The sequence below is a fragment of the Leucopleurus acutus genome (genome assembly GCF_964270905.1).
Source record: "Leucopleurus acutus genome assembly, chromosome: 17".
Lineage (NCBI taxonomy): Eukaryota > Metazoa > Chordata > Mammalia > Artiodactyla > Delphinidae > Leucopleurus > Leucopleurus acutus.
Window position 1 is genome coordinate 2012279 of NC_139159.1, and position 19765 is coordinate 2032043.

The window sequence follows — 19765 nt, forward strand, 5'->3', positions numbered from 1 at the left end:
AAATTTTCAGGATTCTGAAATTTATTAACTATGTTGTTTTAACTCATCAGAAAGATTCACTACTTTTGTGCTTATGAATGTATATTTGTAAATATTCAAAATCTGAGTGATTTCCTTTACCCTTCTGTGAAATTCACAGCAACAGTCTTTGGGTTAGAATGAGTTATAAATATATTATTTCAGTGGGGAAGAAAGAATAAATAATGAATACCAAAGTGAAAAATCAATTCTATGGAAATGAAAACTGAGACATAAATTTTCAACTCTGGATTAAAATCACCGTAATTCTGTTACGTTCCTGTATGTATTAAATCCAGGGGGAGTCTTGGCCTGCCATTCAGAACCTTCCAAGGACCGAGCCCACCTGACTCTCCCGTCCACGTCTCTTGCGGCCCTGCTCTGTGTCCAGACCAGAGGCCCTCATTCTCCCTTTAACAAGACGATGCCTTTCTGGCCTTATACATCTGCTCATGCTTTTGTCTGGATTTTTCTCCTTAGTCCCCTCAGCTCTTGATCTGAATCTCTCTACGAATACCCACCCCTGCCTTATGTTTGCCTCTGACTCCTCCTCGGCTGCAGGCTGTTTAAGGGGGGCTGTGCAGGCAGCTCCTTTCTGCTGACTCCTGTCCTCCTGCGTTTCTTTAAAGCTTCCCTGTTCCAAGTGGTCTTGCCTTATATTTGTCTCGCATCAGTGTGGACAGAGGCCTGGTAACTTCACCCGCTCCGTCCATTTGCTTGTCTCCTCATTCTCACGTCTACACCCCATCACAGCCCGTCCCTAAGCGCAGGCCTTTCTGTGGGGCTGCAGCACCTCTGCTTCCCCTCCGGCTGCCGTGGGTGGATCGTTACTCTGGGCCACTTACACCGCTCTTTAAACTGGTTCTTAGTGTTACTATGAACGGTGCATTACTATTGTCCAAAAGTCTGTATCTTTAGCTTTTGGTGGATTTCCCAATCTTTCACACACAGGACACATCCTAATACGGGTGAATGGTGTTAATGTTGCCAGTTCTATACTCTTCTGGCGAACGTGGAGTGTCAGCCACTAGTTGATAAGTTTGATTTGATAAGTTCCTTCTCTTCTGATACTTTCAGTGTGCTAACAAATTCTTAGTTGACAACATGAAGCAAAAACGATAAATGCAGTGAAATGACTGCTAACTGTAGTATTTAGGCTTCAGTTTAATGTGGTGCATATTATACATGCACCTAATTATACTTCCTTAATTTTCTAGTCATTAGTTGTCTGCCAGCTTCTAAATACTACTTTTTCTGTTTATAATGTTTTAAGCAATATTTCATAAATTCATTTAATAAGAAATAGTTTCAGAAGATATTTATTGAATGTTTTTCTTGAATTTAGAGGCAGTGATTTTTTTTTAACATCTTTATTGGAGTATAGTTGCTTTACAATGTTGTGTTAGTTTCTGCCGTATAACAAAGTGAATCAGCTATATGTATACATATATCAAGGCAGTGATTTTTAAATAGTGAAAAGAGCAGTCTTAAAACCAGTGGGAGAATCTGACCATTGGCGAGTTGCCAAACTTCTTTAAAGTCGCCATCTCCTTCTATAAAATGAGAGAGTAACACCTCCATGGGTAACACTGAAAGCACCAAATTAAATATGGAGACTGTTTAACAAGTGACCCTCGCCAGTCAGAGCAGTGGCCAGCTCTATAGAATTGTTTAGCCGTACTGGTGTGTATCACCTCGGCAAATATCATAGAAATTATGTTAGATTAAAACTAGTACAATTGCTAACTATGCTATAACCTTATAACCGCAATTTGTGAGCAGTAGTCAAAAGGACCGTCACAGGAGGAAAGCAAGGAGAAGGCCAGCTTTGTGTGTCGCATCACAGGACTCATGGGACCATCTGTCGTAAGCATGGCTTATGGTTGAAATTGATGTCATTTGAGAATTCAACGTTTTCTCTGTTTAGGGCAGCACTTTTTTTTTTAATGAGAGAGTAGGCAACATGATATAGTGGAAAGAAAATTAGGATCAGGTAACCTTGAGTAAAAAAAAAAAATCTCATATTTGCCATTTCCTGGCTATATTCCCAGGGGCAATTCATCACCGAATTATGACTGCTACCTTGCAGGGAGAGTGTAAGGAATAAATACCCCTGGTACCTGGCATATGGAAGACACTCGATAAATCACTGATGAATGATTTCATCTTTAAAGAACGTAGCATAACAACTAAGGAAGTATTAAAAAAAAACAGCAGTATTATTATTAGGAGAGAAGTTAGTAAAGGTGATTACCTAACATATATAGACTGTTTGTCCTTCCCACATTTAAGAAATTCAAGTTTATAACCATACCCCAAATTTGTGTCATTTTTCACGTGCTTTGGACAGTTTCTGTGTTTTGTTCATTTCTATTAATTTTTATAATTTTAATGTGGGAAATTTGGCCTGTGTCCCCCTCTCCAAGTCAGGCACACGAGCTTCTCCTGTATATTTATAATATAATTCCTCTTAATTTATGTATGTTGTAACATTGGTGTCCACTCTGTGTGGTCATTGTTCACTAGCCTGCCTCCTTCACTAGATCAAGAACTTTGAAGCACAAGGAGTGTGTCTTACAACATATAATCCTTAGGCTTAACCTGATGCTTGCCTGGGATCAGGCAAGTAATAACTGTCTGTGTTTCACTTCATTTAATATTTCCTGGTACATTATTGAGTCACTCTCCCCAGTCGCTTTTTCATTTAGGCAAACAAAATTAGGTAGTCATAATCTGAATGGATGGAGGTTGGAAGATAGGAAGAAGTATTTGGAATTTACTTTGTGTAGCAGTGTGCTGAATCGTTTATTCTGATTAACTATTATTTCCTTTCGTTCATTTTTTAAAATCTTGGTTTTATTTATACTTTCCTGCAACATAAATAAAATGCTGTAGAAATATTTATTTTAAAACATGTTAGAAAAATGTCTTCTGGGAAAAGTAAACACAGTTACCAAGGCCAAACCTAAAGGCCATATGGATGTAAAAGTGTTTGTGAACTCTTCCAACTCACAGGAAGTTATAAAACTAGAAGATGTTCTCTGTACCCTTCATCCAGTTTCCCCGAGTGGGTAAACCTTATGTAACTATAGTATAATATAAAAAGCAGGAATTTTAACATTGACACAATATGTGTATATTTCACATCAGTTACAGCATTTGTAAATTTGTGCGCCCATATCCACAATCAAATACACAACGATCTCCCTCATGCTGCCCTTTATACACACCCCTCACTCCCACCATTCTTAGTTCCTAGAAGCCACTAATCTGTTTTTCATTTCTATAATTTTGTCATTTTGAGAATATTGTATAGATTAAACGTACACTGTGTGAAATTCTGAGATTGACTTTTTTCACTGAGCGTAATGCCCTATGTAGGCATATTGATCGATTGTCCCTTTTTATTGCTAAGTAGAATTCCATGATGTGGAATATGGAATACGGACCTCGCTTTGTTTAACCATTTATCTGTTGAGGGACATTTGACTGCAGTGTTTAGTTATTGCTCCTATGAATAATGGCATACACGCTTCTATGTAGACATGACATTTCATTTCTCTGGGATAAATGCCCAGGAGGGCAGTTGCTCAGTCATATGGAAAATGTTTATTTAGTTTTAAGGGAAATGCCAAACTGCTTTTCAAAGTAGTGGTGACATTTTACATTCCCACCAGCAATGTATGAGAAACCCAGTCTCTCTACATCCTCACCAGCATTTGAAATGGTCACTACTTTTTATTTTAGCAGTTCTCATCATAGTCTTAATTTGCATTTCCCTAAAGGCTAGCAATGATGAATAACATCTTACATGACTATTTTCTCTCTATATATGTTCCCTTTGATGAAATGTCTTTTCCCGTTTTTTGCCTATTTTCGAATTGTATTTTGTGATTTGTTTGACTTAGAGTTTTATGAGTTATTATGTATTTTGTGTATGAGGATTTGTTAGATGTGTTGTTTGCAAATATTTTCTTTCATTTTGTAATTTATCTTTCATCTTTTTAACAGAGTATCTTGCAGAAAAATTTAAAAAAATTTTACAAACCCAATTTATCAGCTCTTTGTCTTAAAAATTATAATTCTGGTGTCATGTCAAAAAATGACAAAAAATTCTTCAGCACGTCACAGGTGCCAAAGGTTTTCTCCTATGCTATTTTCAAAATGTCTTATAAGCTTTCCATTTACAGTTAAATATATGGCACGTCTGAGTTCATTTTCCTTCTGTAAGTTGTGGGGCTTAGCTGACCTCTGTTTTGCCTGTGGTTATCCAGTTACAACAGCATCATTTGTTGTAAAGACCATTCTTCTTCTATTGAATTATTTTAGCAGCTTCGTTGAAAATTACTTGGTTCTACCTCTGTGGTGCTGCTTCTTGCATCTATCTCTTTGCCAGTATTATACATTCTTGGATAGAGTAGCTATATAATAATCCTTGAAATGGATGATTCTGTCCACTTTACTGTTATTTTTCAGAATGCGTTAGCTGTTCTAGTTGCTTTGTATTTCCACAGACATTTTACAATTACCTTCTCTATATCTATGAATAATGTCACTGCCCCTTCGGTAGGGATGGCATAATCTATATATCAATTTCAGGAGAACTGACGTCTTTACTATGTTGATTTCTTAAAGCAATGAAAACAGAATATTTTTCTATTTTTTGACCTTTTGATTTATTTCTTCAGTATTGTGTAGTTTTCATCATATAGATCCTATGCATGTTTTGTTAGATTGGCATTTAGGTAAATCATTTCTTCTTTTTTTGAGGGAATGTAAATGATATTTTGAAATTTTATTTTTCAACTATTAATGCTACTATGTAGCAATATAATTAATGTTTATATATTTACATTGCATCCTGAATCCTGTATATATGTGTGTGTATATATATATATATATATATATATATATATATATATATATATATACACACACACACACACATGTGTATATATATATATATATATGCACTTAGTTCTAGGTCTTTTGTTTCTATTTTCGATTTTTTAAATTCTTTGCATTTATTTACACAGATTATTAAGCCATGTGCAAATCAGGAGAGATATGTTCCTTTTTTCAGATCCGTATCACATTACGATCTTTTTCTTGCCTATTTTGCTGCCTACAAATTTAAATACCATATTGAATACCAGTGATGAGTGCAGACATTCTTCATTTCTTCCTTATTTTAGGGGAAAGTCATTTAGCTTTTCACCATTAAGTATGATGTTAAATTTAGCAGTCTAATAGAAATTTTTTTCTCAGGTTGAGTTAGGTCCCCTCTATCTCCATTTTTCTGAAAGTTTTTACCATGAATGGGTATCAATTAATACGACAATGTCAACTTTCTTGCTTAGCTTGTTAATGTAGTGGTTTATGTTCATTGATTTTCAAATACTGACCCTGTCTTACATTTCAGGAATAAACCGTACTTAGTGATGTGCAATTTTTATATATATTGCTGAATTTTATTTCTCAAAATTTTAAGGATTTTTGCTTTTACATCTATGAGAGATTTGGTCTGTAGGTTCTTTTGTTGTTGTTTTTTGCTTATTTTATTTTGCTTTGTTTGGTGCTGTCTTTGCCTGGTTTTGGTATTGGGACAAACTGTCTTTATAAAATGAGTTGAAAATATTCCTCCTCTTTTACTTTCTGGAAGATACTGTGTACTAGTTTTGTTGATTCTTTCTCTTTTTTTAACATCTTTATTGGAGTATAATTGCTTTACAATGATGTGTTAGTTTCTGCTTTATAACAAAGTGAATCAGTTATACATATACATATATCCTCATATCTCTTCCCTCTTGCGTCTCCCTCCCACCCTCCCTATCCCACCCCTCTAGGTGGTCACAAAGCACCGAGCTGATCTCCCTGTGCTATGCGGCTGCTTCCCACTAGCTATCTATTTCACATTTGGTAGTGTATATATGTCCATGCCACTCTCTCACTTCCTCCCAGCTTACCCTTCTCCCTCCCTGTGTCCTCAAGTCCATTCTGTAGTAGGTCTGTGTCTTTATTCCCATCTTGCCCCTAGGTTCTTCATGACCTTTTTTTTTTTTCTTAGATTCCATATATATGTGTTAGCATACAGTATTTCTTTTTCTCTTTCTGACTTACTTCACTCTGTATGACAGACTCTAGGTCCATCCACCTCACTACAAATAACTCAATTTCGTTTCTTTTTATGGCTGAGTAATATTCCATTGTATATATGTGCCACATCTTCTTTATCCATTCCTCTGTTGATGGACACTTAGGTTGCTTCCATGTCCTGGCTATTGTAAATAGAGCTGCAATGAACATTGTGGTACATGACTCTTTTTGAATTATGGTTTTCTCAAGGTATATGCCCAGTAGTGGGATTGCTGGGTCGTATGGTAGTTCTATTTTTAGTTTCTTAAAGAACCTCCATACTGTTCTCCACAGTGGCTGTAGCAATTTACATTCCCACCAACAGCGCAAGAGGGTTCCCTTTTCTCCACACCCTCTCCAGCATTTATTGTTTCTAGATTTTTTGATGATGGCCATTCTGACCGGTGTGAGATATCTCTTTGTAGTTTTGATTTGCATTTCTCTAATGATTAATGATGTTGAGCATTCTTTCATGTGTTTGTTGGCAATCTGTATATCTTCTTTGGAGAAATGTCTAACTCAGAATGGATTAAAGACTTAAATGTAAGGCCAGACACTATCAAACTCTTAGAGGAAAACATAGGCAGAACACTCTATGACATAAATCACAGCAAGATCCTTTTTGACCCACCTCCTAGAGAAATGGAAGTAAAAACAAAAATAAACAAATGGGACCTAATGAAACTTAAAAGCTTTTGCACAGCAAAGGAAACCATAAACAAGACCAAAAGACAACCCTCAGAATGGGAGAAAATATTTGCAAATGAAGCAACTGACAAAGGACTAATCTCCAAAATATACAAGCAGCTCATGCAGCTCAATATCAAAAAAGCAAACAACCCAATCCAAAACTGGGCAGAAGACCTAAATAGACATTTCTCCAAAGAAGATATACAGATTGTTGATTCTTTCCTTAAGGTTTAGTAGAGCTCTCTAGTGGAACCATCTGGGCCAGGAGATTTCATTTGGGGGATTTTTAAAAATTAAGAATTTAACTTACTTAGTAAATAGCTATTCAAATTATCTATTCTTATCAGATGACTTGTGGTAATTTTTACTTTCCAAGGTCTTCATTAATTTTATCTAAGTTGTCAAATTTGTGTGTGTGGACTTTTCCATAGTATTTCCTTATTGTCACTTGAAGTCTGCAGATTCTGTTATGACACCCCTGAGTCATTCCTGATACTAGTAATTGATGCCTTCTCTCTCTTTTTCTGTCAGGCTTGCTAGAGACTATTCAAAGAACCAGGATTGCTTTCTCATTTATTTTCTCCGCTGAGTTCTGTGATCAGTTTAATGAATTCTGCTCTTATCTTTCTCATTTACTTCTTTTTGGTTGCTTTGGATTTATATTGCCCTTCTGTTTCTGATTTCACACGGTGGGATCTTTACATTGTTAACTTGAAACTTCCTTGTTTCTAACATAAACATTTAATTCTATAATTTCCTTCTTAGAACTGCATTCACTGCATTCCACAAATTTTGATATATTGTATTTCTGTTTTCATTCAATTCAATGTGTTTTTAATTTCCCTCAAGGCTTCCTCTTTGACAGGTGGATTTTCTTTTTAGAAGTGTGATGTCTATGTTCCAAGTATCTGGGGATTTTTGTTATATTTATAGAATTGATTACTAGTCTGATACAGTTAGTCAGAGAACATACTCCGTATGATTTCACTTTTTTTTTCTTTTTCTTACAGTCCAAGATATGACCTTATCTCAGATACTATACTTGTATAAGACAAAATAGACTTTAAAACAAAAATTTTCCAAAGATAGAGAAGGGCATTATATAATGAAAAAAAGGGTCAATTCAACAAAAAGTTACAATGATTGTAAATATATATACATCCAACGTCAGAGCACCTAATATATAAAAATATTGACAGATCTGAAGGGAAAAATTGACAGAAACACAGCAATAGTAGGAGACTTCAATATCCCACTTTCAGTAAATCTAAGAGTTGTAGTTTTTTTAAAAGAAAAACAAAATTTAAAAACTCTTAGATAAAGAAAAAAGAGATATACTCAAATAAATAAATTCAGAAATGAAAGAGGAGACATTACAATGGATAACACAGAAATAAAAAAGGATACACCAACAAATTGGATAACCAGGAAGAAACTGATAAATTCCTAGAGACATAAAAACTAAATACTGAATCAAGAAGAAATAGAAAGTCTGAACAGAATAATAACAAACAAGGATTACAAATAGTAAGCAAAACTTTCCAAAAAGAAAAGCCCAGGACCGAAATGCTGCATAGGTCAACTCTAAAAAACATTCAAATAAGAGTTAATACCAAACTTTCTTAAACCCTTCTAAAATATATAAAACACTCCTAAAATGAAGTTATGAAGCCAGCATCACCCTGATTCCAAATCCAGACAAGGACAGCATTAGAAAAGAAAACTACAGGCCAGTATCCCTGATGAACACTGATAGAAAACTCCTTGATGAAATATTAGCAAGTTAAATTTGAAAGCATATTAAAAGAATTATGTAACATATCCAACTGGAATTTATGCCCAGGATATAAGTATGGTTCAACATATAAAAATCAATCAATGTGATACATCACATTAACAGAATAAAAGATAAAAAAAATATTTCAATGAATGCAGAAAAGCATTTGATAAAATTCAACATCCTTTCATGATAAGAAGTCTCAACAAAATAGGTACAGAAGAAACATCCCTCAACACAATAAGGCTATATTTGAAAAGCCCACAACTAACATCATAATCAATAGGGAAAAACTGAAACTGTTTCTTCTAAGATCTGGAACAAGGCAAGGATGCCCACTCATGTCACTACTATTCAACATAGTATTGAAAGTGCTAGCCAGAGCAATTCGGCAAGAAAAGGAAATAAAAGGCATCCAAATTGGAAAGAAAGAAGTAAAATTATTTCTGTTTGCAGATGACATTATCATATATATATATTAAAAAAACCTAAAGACACCATAAAAATTGTTATAACTAATAAACAAATTTTACAAAGTCATAGGATACAAAATTGACATATAAAAGTCAGTGGCATCGCTATGCACTAACAAGGAACTATCTGAAAGGGAAGTTAAGAAAACGATCCCATGCACAATAACAACAAAAAAGAATAAATTACTTAGGAATTAACTTTAAAAGGTGAAAGACTTGTACAATGAAGTTTATAAAACATTGATGAAGGAAATTTTAAAAGACACAAATAAATGGAAAGACAGCCCATGTTCATGAAATGGAATAATTAATATTGCTAAAATATCCACATTACCCAAGGTGATCTATAGATTCAGTGAAATACCTATCAAACATAATGATAATTTTTCCAGAAATAGAAAATATCCTAAATTCATATGGAATTGCAAAAGACCCCAAATAGCTAAAGCAATCTTGAGCAAGAAGAACAAAGCTGGAGGCATCACACTTCCTAACTTAAAATTGTATTACAAAGCTATAGTAATCAAAACAGTATGGTACAGGTATAAATATAGACATATAGACCAATGGAACAGAATAGAGATTCCAGAAATAAATCCACACATTTATGGTCAACTGATCATTGACAAAGGTTCCAAGAACACACAATGGGAGGACAGTCTCTGTAAAAAATGATGCTGGAAAAACTGGACAGCTACATGCAAAAGAAGGAAATTGGACCACTATCTCACACCATACATAAAAATCAACTTAAAATGGATTAAAGACTTAAATATAATACCTGATACCATAAAACTCCTAGGAGAAAACATAGGGAAAAAACTTCTTGACATTGGTCTTGCCAATAATATTTTGGATATGACTCCAAAAGAATAGGCAACAAAAGCCAAAGTGGGCAAGTGGTACTATATTAAATTAAAAAGCTTTGCACAGCAAAGAAAATAATTTTAAAAAAAAATAAAAAGGCACTCTACAGAATGGGAAAAATTATTATTTGCAAGCCATATATCCAATAATGAGTTAATTTCAAAAATATATAAGGACATACATCTGAATACCAAAATTACAAATAACTCAGTTAAAAACAAGCAAAGGGTCTAAGAGACACTTCTCAAAAAAAGAAACGTAGATAACTAACAAATATACGAGAAGTTGCTCAATGTTTCTAGTTCTCAGGGAAATGCAAATCAAAACCACAATGAGATAGCACCTTACACCAATTAGGGCGACTATTATCAAAAGGACAAAGGATAACAATGTTGGCAAGGATGTGAAGAAGGGAACCCTGTGTACTGCTGGCGGGAATGTAAATTGGTACAACTCTTATGGAAAACAGTATGAATATTCCTCAAAATAATTAAATAGGATTGCCACATTATCCAGCAATTCTACTTCTGGGTATATTTCCAAATAAAATGAAATCTGTATCTTGAAAATATATCTGCACCTCCATGTTCATTACAGCACTATTCACAATAGTCAAGACATGGCAAAAACCCTAAATGTCCTTTAATAGATGAATGGATAAAGAAAATAGATCAGGTAGATGGATAGATACATAGATACATAGGGATAGAGGTATGTGCATACACATAAAATGGAATATTATTCAACCTTACAGCAAGAGGACATCTTGTTATTTGTGACGTGGGTGGAGCTGGAGTATATTATGCTAAGCAAAATAAGCAAGACACAGAAAGAGAAGTACAGCGTGATCTCACTTACATGTAGCATCTGAAATAGTCACGTTCAGAAGCAAAGAGTAGAGTGGTGGTTGCCAGGGGCTCAGGGGGAGGGGGAGGGAAATGGAGTGATGTTCGTCCAAGGGAACAAAGCTTCAGTTAGATAAGATTAATAGAGAGCTAACGTATAATGTGATGATTGTATGTAACAATATTGAATACTTGAAACTTGCAGCGAGGATAGATGGTAAATAAACCACCCCCAACACACACTATAGTAGTTATAGAGGTGACGGTATGTAAATTAGCCTGACTGTGCTACACTTTTTACAATGTATACATATATCAGAACATCAAGTCGTGCACCTTAAATACATACAGTGGTATATGTCTAAAATATCAAAATAAAGCTTTACAAAAGAAAACTTGAGCCAATGTTTTAAATATGGACACTGTTGCAGTGTTTCTTTTCTTTTAAAAATGATTTTTAAAGTGATAAAGTGATTTAGCAAATGGACTCAGATTTGCTATATGTGATAAGTAGACAACTTTAAATAAAACACTCTAATAGTACATTAATACATTCCCGGTTACAAGGCAAATACATTACAACCAGAGTTTATTTAACAAGAGATATTGTTTGTTTGGGGAATATGAGTGTTTGAGTTGCCATATGTATTACAAGATTAAAAGTTCTAAGTAGCGTTTAAATTTTTGGTTGTGAAAAGTCTCAGAAATACTGAAAAAAGACAGGAGTTGGGGGAACATACTTTTTTGTTGTTGTTGTTGCTTTTGTTGTTTTATGGCTATAGAAGGACAATGTTATAATACAAAAGCCTGTTATATTTTTTTTCTCTGAAAGTAGGAATTCATAAATTCTCACTTCGTTACTCAGAAAGCTTAATAAATTTCCCATCTGTTTTCCAAAGCCTCATTAAACTTCCCAGAACGCTCCTGGTAGAACAGGGGAATGGTTCCCAATTGAAATCATGAGTAATATTGTAGTTATTTGACAATTTATTAAAAAGCTCATTTTACTGGATTGGGTACTTTTTAAAAAGTGCTTAATTGATGTTGTGAGTATAGGTACTAGTACATCAAGGATTACTACCATATACTCATAGTTGTGTCCATAGCTAAATTTTCCAGGTAAAAAATACAGTTTTTGTTTGTTAGTTTTCACATTTATTATCTTTAGGTATATCCATTTTAAAATTGTAATTTGATAATATGGCTAGACAATCCCCTGGCTTCAAAACAGGCTGCCTTCTAAAAGCATTGTTGTCGCTGTATTCATTGAAATTCATGACCACTCCCCCCATGAAAACACTGTTATAATACTTCCTAAACTAGTGTGTACAGCATATTAATCCTAAATTACTGGATTTGAGGTCTGGCAGCCAAGGCAGTGCTTTTTGTACAATAAGAGAAAGAAAAAGAAAATTGCTTTTTTATTTAGTGGAACCATGCAGAGTTTGGAAACATTTCTCAATAGACTTCTTCCCCAAAACCCTTTCCTGCCCCCAATCTCCATGGCCTCAGAGACTTCAAGCGGCCATAAGAGACCTTCTCGCACAATATAAGGTTTAGTAAGACTTAAATCAGAAATTGAGGATTGAGTTCCAGTAAGGCTACTTTCCAGCTATTCTCTATAAATCTTCATTTTCTCATTATAAATTGTGGATAAGTGTCTGCCTAAAAGGGTTGCCCTTGGGACAGTATGTTCCCTGGTTTGAAGGTAAAAACTGAATATATAACACTGTGAATGGAACATTTTGTATGCTCAGTAAGCGTCTGTCAAAGATCCCACTGAAGAATTCATGATGTGCTGAAACTTGCCTTTTGGAAGAAAATAACCAGTCATCTAAGCAAATTCCTGTTTGGCGATTGAGGTCTCATAAATTAGGACGTTTAATATTCACAAAACTGGGCAGGTATTGAGGATGAAGGAGCTCCCTCTGCATAAAAGATGAAGGATCGGCTTCCTACTTCTCCTGCTTGTCACAGTTTCTGACTCTTTTTGGCATCTGGAACCAAAGGTTTTCTAAAACGCCAAGACCTTTTTGCTTTCACTGCAAACTCTCCAGAGCCCCAGCTGTTTAGATCATGGGGAAGAAAAATGAGGACAGGGCACGCTCCTGCTTGGTAATGCAGGTCCTTCATCAATCCTGTTTGGTGATGCCTCATAGTATAGAAGAAACTGGAGCAGCTGGGAATAAATCGGGGAAATTAGTATTTGTGTGTGTGTGTCTGTGTGTGTGTGTGTCTGTGTGTTATATACCACTTCTTTCATCTAAAATTTTATTTCAAACGATTGGATTAGGAAAAGTAATATGTGACAAAGGAGAACTCTGGACAGGAGATTCCTCTACCTTTAAAAGAGCTCCTGAACTCCTGGGAATCATGAGGTTCTGAATCATGTTTATTTCTCACTGAGAAGGTTTTTTCTCCTTATACATAATTTTTCAAGCCTCTTATATTCTCCATAAGGATATTGACTTTTATTTACCCATGTGCGTTAAGAATCCAAATTATTGGGCTTCCCTGGTGGCGCAGTGGTTGAGAGTCCGCCTGCCGATGCAGGGGACACGGGTTCGTGCCCCGGTCCGGGAAGATCCCACATGCCGCGGAGCGGCTGGGCCCGTGAGCCATGGCCGCTGAGCCTGCGCGTCCGGAGCCAGTGCTCCGCAGCGGGAGAGGCCACAACAGTGAGAGGCCCGCGTACCGCAAAAAAAAAAAAAAAAAAAAAAAAAAAGAATCCAAATTATTCTCTAACTTGGTAAACTAGAAAACATAAACTGGCATTTTTTAGGTAAAACAAATATATTAACCACCTCCAAAACAAGTAGCTGTTAAAGGGAACCTGTCCATGGTATGATGCATTTTTCTTCCTTTTTGCCAAAAGTCACCATTTATCTATAGAAGAAATGTAATTGTATTTTTATTTAATATAAGTAAAAACATTTTGAAAATCAGAATTTTAAGAATAAAGATACACTTGAAAGCATTTTCCAAGGAGGTAAAGTAACTCAAAATAATCAGGTCTGGTGTTATCATCTCATAATAAAAAAAAAAAAGCAAAATTACAAAAGTCATGAAAGCATTTGAAAATGGAAAAAAATAAACTGAATTTTGACCTGAAAAATTAACTATTTGATTATGAAAACAGTAATTATTGGATCTATCTGGAAGCTCCCTGGGAAAGCCCATATTTGCAGTGCTTGTCATTACTTGACGTGACTCAGAACTTGTTCATTGGGAAAACCCATCCCAAGGTATGTACTGAAAACAGTTAGCAGCAATTTCTGTAAGACTACAGCAAACTGCGCTGGTGGTTCTGGCTGTAACAGGTGTGAGGTGCTGTCTCACGGTGGGCTTGACTTTCATCTCTCTGACGATAACTGATGCTAATCATCTTTCCATGTACGTGCTGGCCATCTATCTACGTGTCTTCTCTGAAAAAATGTCTATTCATATCTTCTGCTCATTCTTTAATCAGATTGTTTGTTTTTTTGCTGTTGAGTTATATGAATTCTTTATACGTTTTGGATAGTAAGCCCTTATCAGATATATGGTTTGAAATCCTCCTTTCAGATGCTCAACCAAAGATCTTGGAATCATCCTTGACTCAATTTTACTGTCAATCCCACACATTTTTTAACTGGAAACTTTACAACTTCCCTTCTTTCAATCTTATTCCCAGAGAGTTTATTATCAACAGCGTGGCCGGAATTATCCTTTTAATACTCAATACCAATTCTTGTCACTCTGTGCTGAAAAGTCTCCAGTGGTTTTCCATGGCAGTCGGAGTAAAGCTCATAAAGGGCTCGTCTGCACTACAGTTTCTGGCCTGAGTTATATCTTTGACCTCATTTTCTATTAATTACTCCATAATTCACTCCATCCCAGCGCTGACGGTCCCTGGCTTTCCTCAAGCTCTCCTGGAATGTCTCTGTCTCAGGGCCTTTGAAATTGACTTCTGCTGGGAATGTTTCTCTCACAAACATCCAGGTGGTTTACTCCTTTGTCCCGTTAGGTTTCACCTCCAGGACAGTATGGATTTCCCTGTCCTGCATGCCCTCCCACACTCTGCTCTCTTCCATGCCTTATTTTCTGGAGTATACTTATTATTATATTCAGAAATATTATATTTAACTTGTTTATGCCCTTATATGTTGTCTCCTGCCACAAGAATGTAACTCCCATTAGACCATTTTTTTCTGTCTGTTCTGCTCACTACTTTATCTTTTCACCAAGAAAAAGACTAGATGCATAGTAAGCACTCAATAAATATTCATTGAATGAATGAATGATTAACTTTTGAGGAGAATTATGTTTAGTGAGATTCCTGGGGCTCAGAAGAGCTCTATTACAAGGAGATGGTAAATAGCTTGGTGGACTCACCTGTGGACGCTCCGTAGCTAGGTAAATTCTGTAGGTCAGAATTTACATTAGAAATGAGGGAAAGAGTGTTACTAGTGTATACAGAAATGCAAATCGAAGCCTTAGGAGTGGATGTGATGACCAAAGGTGACTATCGAGCCCGAGGGAAGATGAGTTGATTCTGGAATCAAGGACCAAACTTGAACACATCTCTGCCTCTTGTTCTATCTTCTAATTACCTATCATTTCCTGCCTACCTACATCCAAAAAAAGGCGTAAAAATTTGAAAGTGCCAGAGTCCGCATCAAATAATTGACATATACTTGACAAGGTACGAACCACTGAAAATACTAACCATCCCCCAAATATCTAGATATTTAGACTATTTGCTTTTTTGACAACCAAGATATAATCTCCAATCTCATAAAGTATGGCACAATTATTTTTGAGAAAAAGTCGTTATATTTTTGCCTAGTTGCAACGCTCAACAGTATTCTCCCCTTCACCAAGTGTAAATTGTATGTTTTTTATTGTTTTGTTTTTTAATAATATGCAGGCATATCTCATGCTTTCCAGAACTTTCCCATCCTTTTTACAGCTGGTGGATTTTTAGGGGTTGACGCTGAACGTATTCAAAGTCTGCACCTGAAATAAACCGGCTACACAGAGAACGAAGGGGTGAATTTGGGGCTTGAATTAAGGCCAGAGGAAACCTGCTAGGTGACCAATAACACATCGCGGTGACGTGAAGCAGATCGCTAAAAATACGGCTCCTGAAATCATAATGACTGAGTAAAATCATTTTGAGTTGGAATCATTTTAGGAATTTAAAATAGTTAAACCAGATCTTTGCTGTTTTAACATTTGCCATAGGAAACTGACTAAGATATTCTGAAGTTTTGGAGGGAATCACTCTGACAGCATAGCTATTTCATCTACATTGTACCGAACTATGACTCTATATTGTGGCCTATTGTCCTCCTATTACATATCTGAGAAAGTACTACTGAAGTGAACTATTTTATTTAAATAGTTCCTTGGTACATGACAGATATCACAATATGTCCTAAGTGAATGAATACTTTATATTATTTTCCATTGCCACATACCATGAATTGAAAACACCATCAGCAATGTGCCTATTACTTGCAATTCTGCATCCTTTATTACTATGTATTGACATAGCGTCAGTTTCGTCAGCAATTCCATAGGGTTTCTTACGCTCTAGTTATCCTCTCTGTGACAAGTTTATCAAATAGACCTCATCAAGCACATATTTTTATTCTTCTTCTCTCAATCCTTTTGGAATTAGATCATTTTTATGGGACTATTGATGGTTTTTCATAAAAATACTTGTGACGTCAGCTTTCGAAACCTACCCTGAGCACCGACTCATGATTTTACAGCTAATCTGATATCATTTGTGGTTTGAAGTAACTTCTTTCTATTTTCATTTCAGTATATATATCATTTGGTGCTACTGGTTGGTGCTACATTTCCTTAAGTACCCAAACGGGAAATATATTTCCAAAACTCCAAACAGTTAGTGGGCCCTGGCTAACATTTTTTTAACAACCAAGTATGTTAATCAGAATTAATTAAATTTAAAATGAATGCATTCATTATATTTTGGAAGTGAACCCTTTGGCTTCTAGTGCCTTAAACATTCATATCCCCTTGCTCTCAGTATTTCATGTTCATTGTCCTATGACAAACAGCAACTTATTCTAGATAGTAGTGAAGAATACTTAATTATTCCAATCCAAATTTTTCATTTGAATTGTGTGTAAAGAGATAAAAATACTTCTAAAGCTGTTTCTCTTTACTTACACTATGTCAAAAGTAGAATTTTAATCTGGCCAAATATATTTCTATGCAGCATTTATCAATATTGAAAAGACTCTCATGGGTGATAAGACTGCTTAGTTCTTCTGACTCTCGGGCCACCGTATTTTGAAGTCAATTGGCAATGCATTTGAAAGTAACATATTGAACAATAATGCCTACAGTTTCCATAAGTTAGATGTCATTGATTCTAGTTAAGTTTATTGCACTTGAAAGAAAAGCTCTGGCTATTATCTAGTGGTGTAGTTATTCTCCATTTATTTTCAGGACGCTGGTTTCTATTTCACGTGACCACCTCTCTCTCCCTTTCAGGAGCTGGAATTTTCGAACCTGTTTGCTGTTCTTCACTGCATTCACTCGTTCTTTGCCGCCAAGGTGGCTTGTTTGGACCCTCTCTTTTTAGGCAATCAGGCTACTGCCTCTGCTGCTCCCAGCTCCGGCATGATGAGCAAAGCCAAGTACATGACTTGACGGCCTGAGCTTGGCATCCCTCTTACCTTGACTTATAAAAACAATCATACTCGTCGCTGTAGACCCTGGAGAAGCAATCACATCATAGTCAACAGTGAAGCCAAGTTGAAATTTCAGCAGAAAAGAAGGTCATACATATCTCAGAAGCACTTCTGTTTTGAAGGCCTCTGGGAATCATCCTGAATGAACAGGATAGCTCGCTCTCTATCGGTGGGTCGGTGCCAGTGTGTTGCTTTCATCAGAAGAGAAGACGAAAGAATGAATGACTCGAGTATGTAAATAATATAAAAAATTGTAAGCTACCTATAAATAAAAATACCCATTAATGGTCATTTTGGCATTTTAGATTATTTGGTATGACAAATACATGATGGGCCTGGTCAGGAACGAATACCCCATCACTGCATCAGGAACAACAGAAAGGAGACAGTTGCACAGAGACCAGCAGGCAAAAACCCTCGTCAAAGAAGAAAGCACTTTAACTCACTGGTGTGGACTTCTCCTTGTACCCTCATCCCGTGAGTTGACACTGGCACTCCCATGTTTGTTTATCTTATTGTAGAATATTGCTGAGAATTGCAAAAGGAACATTACATTTTACCTACGGTAGACACAACGTGAAACAGACTATTTCTTCCTTGGGTCACTGACACTGAGTGTTTTATTTGCAGCCAGTGTCATTCAAAGATGCCAAAATGTGTCACTTTAATGATGAATGAAGGGAACATCCATGAACCTCTTGTTCTTTCCTTCATTTAAGGAGATTTATATTTTACCTGGAGTTTATTATTAAATTAAAATTTCATGAATTTTCAGTGACCCCCAAAAACTTGTAGAGAAAATAATATCAACCCATGCGGTGTAAGAAACAATTCTGTGTAATCCTGACCCTACCTGTTAATGCTGAACCACAGTGTCCCTAGGAAGCATTCTCAAAGCTATGACTTATGTTGGGTGAATGACATCTTTCCATTTTAGTTAGAGTTTATGAGAGAATAAGGTGAGATATGAAAATAAAATTTAAAATTTCTGACTTGTCATGAAAAGTGATTATGTAATGCCAAACTGTTTGAGTTATTTTAGGCGTCTTGTCTTAGGAATGCAAGTGTGAAGAGATTGGGAATTTGAAAGCCCTGAAGTTGTGTGCACACGACTCGGATCCCAGGTGTTACATAACTATTTGTATAACATTTTCTTTCCTTCAAAGCAGCTGTACTGAAATTTACTTTTAAACAACCACCTTCCCATTAAGAAGAAAATTGCTTTTTTTAATACACATGTTCCCAACTAAATCAAACATTGGATCCTTCCTTGTGAAAATGACCAATTATCTAATAAGGTGGATTGATTTTTTTTAATAAGAAAGAAAAAAGTCACTCAAGAAGGAAACATTATTTGTAAAAAGGACACATGAAAATTATAATTAAAAATAAACATCAAACTATTTCCATAATCATTATAAATTATTAATTCACTTTTCATCTGATTAACTCTTAAGTGCATTAAATTGAAAAGGAAAAGTGAAGGTTCACAGTTGTACCTGGCAAGTGTCAATTTCTATCTAGGATGACTTTTAAAACGAACTGGGGCAGGACTTCCCTGGTGCGATGGTTAATAATCCGCCTGCCAACGTAGGGGACACAGGTTCGAGCCCTGGTCCAGGAAGATCCCACATGCTGTGGAGCAACTAAGCCCGCGAGCCAAAACTACTGAGCCTGCGAGCCACAACTACTGAGCCCACGTGCCACAACTACTGAAGCCCGTGTGCCTAGAGCCCGTGCTCTGCAGCAAGAGAAGCCACCACAATGAGAAGCCCACGCACAGCAACAAAGAGTAGCCCCCGCTTGCCGCAACTAGAGAAAGCCCTTGCGCAGCAAAGAAGACCCAACACAGCCAAAAAATAAAAAAAATAAAAAGAACTGGGGCAAACTGGACAATATACAGTTTAATATAATTTATACTGAACATCAAACTAAATACATATCCATAATTGGGATAACACTATGGAATTATTGCTCACTGTGTTTTGATCAAACAGAGCAGTCCTTTTATTGGATTGGCCAAAAAGTTCGTTCAGGCTTGTCCGTAAGATCTTTTTGGCCAGCCCAGTAAAATCAGAAGCCCACCAAAAACAGGCTTCAGGAGGCCACCAGCTCAGGGGGTGGAGTGGAGGGAGGGGGCAGCTGCCTTAGGATCCGCAGCCGCAGTGGCCAGCTCATCACAGACCCTCTGTTACCAGCTCGAGTTTCGTGTCAGCCCGCCCCGCGTTAGGGTGACGTCTGTGTGTCCGT

The 19765-nt window shown here is 36.2% G+C and overlaps 1 protein-coding gene across 2 annotated transcripts in view; it reads left to right on the forward strand.

The window, feature by feature from the left end:
• The window catches only part of SNTG1 (syntrophin gamma 1), a gene marked incomplete at both ends in the record, with an annotated part of 204184 nt that extends 186710 nt beyond the window's left edge, over window positions 1-17474 (forward strand). For both annotated transcript variants that reach the window (XM_082858570.1, XM_082858571.1), the window contains one exon: window positions 17316-17474. In XM_082858570.1, coding sequence (XP_082714696.1) covers window positions 17316-17474 — 159 coding nt within the window. The remainder of the gene's footprint in view (window positions 1-17315) is intronic.
• Between the last annotated feature and the right edge of the window lie 2291 nt (window positions 17475-19765).